This window comes from Camellia sinensis, chromosome 9, assembly GCF_055761805.1.
Source record: "Camellia sinensis isolate YWXY chromosome 9, ASM5576180v1, whole genome shotgun sequence".
NCBI lineage: Eukaryota > Viridiplantae > Streptophyta > Magnoliopsida > Ericales > Theaceae > Camellia > Camellia sinensis.
Genome location: NC_138969.1, coordinates 4,002,621 through 4,006,023, shown reverse-complemented (window position 1 = coordinate 4,006,023; position 3,403 = coordinate 4,002,621). Strand labels below are relative to the sequence as shown.

At 36.8% G+C, this 3,403-nt stretch overlaps 1 protein-coding gene across 1 annotated transcript; it reads left to right on the top strand.

Annotated features, from left to right (window-relative positions):
• The first annotated feature begins 895 nt into the window (after positions 1-895).
• LOC114295146 (BOI-related E3 ubiquitin-protein ligase 1) lies at positions 896-2,917 on the top strand. Its single transcript, XM_028239339.2, has 3 exons — positions 896-1,299; positions 1,410-1,767; positions 2,198-2,917. The coding sequence occupies exons 1-3, from the start codon at positions 1,244-1,246 to the stop codon at positions 2,804-2,806; spliced, it is 1,023 nt and encodes a 340-aa protein (XP_028095140.1). The 5' UTR covers positions 896-1,243; the 3' UTR covers positions 2,807-2,917.
• The last annotated feature ends 486 nt before the right edge of the window (positions 2,918-3,403 follow it).

Below are 3,403 nucleotides of genomic sequence, written 5' to 3'. Positions count from 1 at the left end.
GGTCCGGCGGGCGGCCAAGGCAAGGTTGTCGCCCGCCGGTGAAGCGAGAAATACGAAGGTCTTAACCTTGCTCTGATACCAAGTTGAAATTGATGTATTTATTGATTGATGTATTACAAGATTGATTAATTACAATTCCTATACAATCTATATATAGAAGAAAATGTGGTAGTAGGTGTAGTGGAGGTGATAGTGGGTTAGGTGAAGTGGAGTGTGTGGTGAAGTGGAGGTAGGTGAAGTGGAGTGTGTAGTGGAGTAGGTGAAGGTAAAGATGGGAAATTCTAACATCAATTATAACAAAATATCAAATCATTCCAAATTCCTAAACTCTAAAACTACTTTCAAAATACACAACCAAACAAACTAAATTTTTTTTTAAATTCTCTCCAAAAAAATAATATTTGAAAACCACTCTCTCAAAATCAAACCAAGCATACCCTATATTTTACTAATAAAAAATATCAATTTAGGATTATTTTGAAAAGATAGTTATAATTAATTTTTTAATTAAAAATTGATTAAAAATTAATTATAATTAATTTTTTATAAAAAAATAAAATAAATTATAACTTGAGAAGTGAATTATAACTCACTTTCCATCAAGGGACTTAATTTATTACCTTGTAACCTCTAATAAGTTGGACTTTTCAGCAATTTTGGTAAGTAATAGTATATAATACAAAAATACTTTAGACCACTAATTAGTAATGGCTCTAATGATGTGGCAGTGGGTCTCACCCACTGCCACATGTGTTTTATACCTTGTTTTTTTTTTTTTTCAATTGCCACCTCACTAATAATAGTATTAGTGATGATAAATTAGTGGTCTATATAACATTGCTAGTACATAATAATGTGGAAGTATTAATTAATTGATCCGTTTACTAGTCTGGTTTGGATAGTGGAGTACTAAATTATAAAAGCAAATCCGTACACACAACTTTTTCTATACCATTCAAATCAGAACAAATCAGCCACTCTGTTTTACTAATTTTAAGGCGCAGAAACTGTGTGTATATATATACCCCTATTCTCACTCTAGAATTTGCAGACTTCTCTCCACTCTCTCTCTCTCTCTCTCTCTCTCTCTATAAAGCAACCTCTGCGTCCGTTTCTCTGTCTCTCTCTCTTCACACTATCTAAAGCTCTAAAGCCATTGCATGCTCTGCTCTCTCTCTCTTCTCTCTATACACATATACATCTCTCTTGGACCAAAAACAAGCCACAAAGAATAGAGCCCTCCATGGCCGTTGAAGCAGGGCATCTCAACCTCTTCCCTCCACAACTGATCACAAATAGGTATCATGAATTTCCAAGTCTTTCTTATTTGTTTGGTTGGTGGGAATTAAATTTCTCATCTTTTCTTTGTGTAGATTTGTTCATCTGATATGGGTCTGAATTTTTTGCAGAAATCTTCTGAACAGCAACGCTGGAAACGCCGGCACGTACAATACCCAGATGGGTTTTGGGATGCCTTTCACAGGAACATTGCACGAGTCTCTGTTACCGTTCCCTCAGTCTCTGGTTTGCGACTCTGTTCCGGTGAAAACTTCAGTGAAGGCGGAAAGTGGGGTCACCTACAATGTCCCTGTTGCCCCCAGAAAGCGTTCTAGGGATTCATTCAATCAGATTAGCAATTTTACAGTCCCTCAAGAAAACAACAACAACAACAACAACTTGTATGAGTTGTCTTCTTTACTAGGCCGAGACATTCCGTTACAGATCCATCAACAGCAATTGGAGATTGACCATATAGTCGCAGAACATGTAAGTCTCATTTCTCCCCCTCTATCTATTCTATTCAAATAACAAACAAAAACAAAAAAACTTGTTACCATGATCGAAAATTTTGATCACCAAAATCACTTACTCTTCACATTTTTCCAATCAGTAGATGTGAAACAATTATGAAAAGTTGGTTATTTCTATAATTTTTTTTTTCACATCTCTCTTTTCGAGGAAAAAAAAAGAAGCAGATAATAACACTTGATTCTTGTCATTTGTCCCGTGCTAATTTGGTGTTCGTAATTTAAATTGCTTCAATTTTGCGGCTTTCTTTTACGTATTGTTTTGATTTAACATGAAAATTTTAAAAGAGTAAAATCGATGCAATTAGAGTTACGTTGATCAAAGCAAACAAAAAAATTATTATTTTTTTGGAATTGGTTTTTAATATTTTTTTGCTTGTGATTGACAGACAAATAAAATAATAGTGGAATTGGAAGAGAAGCAAAAGCAACATGCAAGATTGTTGGTGTCGGCAATTGGAGACGGAGTAATGAAGAAGATGAAGGAAAAGGACGAGCAGATTCAGAGAATGGGAAAACTGAATTGGGTTCTTCAAGAAAGAGTGAAAAGTCTGTACGTTGAGAACCAATTATGGAGAGACTTGGCTCAGACAAACGAGGCCGCCGCCAACTCTTTGCGTTCCCATTTAGAGCAAGTCCTGGCGCACGTTAGCGACGACCGCCCTTCCATCGTTGGTTGTGGAGGAGGAGCGGCGGCAGAGGAGGATGCGGAGTCGTGCTGTGGCAGCAATGATTATGGAAGGGATGGGGAGGAAGTGGAGGTGGTGGGGAGGCGCATGTTAGCAGTCGAGGGAGGAGACAAGGTGGCGGTGGGCGGCAGCAGTAGCTGTGGTGGTGGAAAGCGGTTGTGCAAAAAGTGTGGGGAGAGAGAATCTTGTGTGTTGGTGTTGCCATGTAGGCATCTGTGCTTATGCACTCCTTGTGGGTCCAAGTACCACCACACATGCCCTGTATGTAACTCTTACATGAATGCCAGTGTCAATGTTAATTTGTCTTGAAAAAAACATAGAAGAGGGGGCAAAAAAATTGATGTAAACATCTTGAAATAGAAACATGCTGGTTAGTGTAAATTCTTTTAATTTTTAGTCAATGGATTGTTTATTTATTTATTTATTATTATTTTTTTTTTTTGTAGAGTTAGCATTTTGATTTGTCTTTTTGAAAAGAGAGCATAGTGTACAGTTTGGTTTATGTTTAAAGAAATTGCTCCAAATTCTTGAAGGATGAACCATCAAGTTTGCTTTAGCTTTTGTGCAATTCTCTCTCTCTCTCCCTCCCTCTCTCATAGCATTGAAAGTTAAAAAGAGTCCAAGGGGGGGCTCATTCATGGCCAAACCTTTTCTTTTCTCAGGGAGAGAATCCTACTTTTCAAATCTTTTTTGGACTCATATGCACCTTTGGTGGTCCTAATGAACGCAGTAGATGCATTAGGCCCTTTGTGTATTCATTGCTTTCACAATGTCTTTTGAGTTGATTTTGCTCTCAGATTTGTGGGGTCTACTGCATTTTTCTTTTAAAACAAATCTAAAAAAAAAAAAAATTACTTCAGGATAAGAATCAAATTCAAACATCTCATTCACTCAAAAAATTGTTGC

Excerpts from the sequence above, each read along its gene's own strand:
- LOC114295146 (XM_028239339.2), top strand. The coding sequence starts at position 1,244 with ATGGCCGTTGAAGCAGGGCATCTCAACCTCTTCCCTCCACAACTGATC. Across the intron at positions 1,300-1,409 it reads CCACAACTGATCACAAATAG|AAATCTTCTGAACAGCAACG; the intron begins GTATCATGAATT and ends AATTTTTTGCAG. Across the intron at positions 1,768-2,197 it reads ACCATATAGTCGCAGAACAT|ACAAATAAAATAATAGTGGA; the intron begins GTAAGTCTCATT and ends TGTGATTGACAG.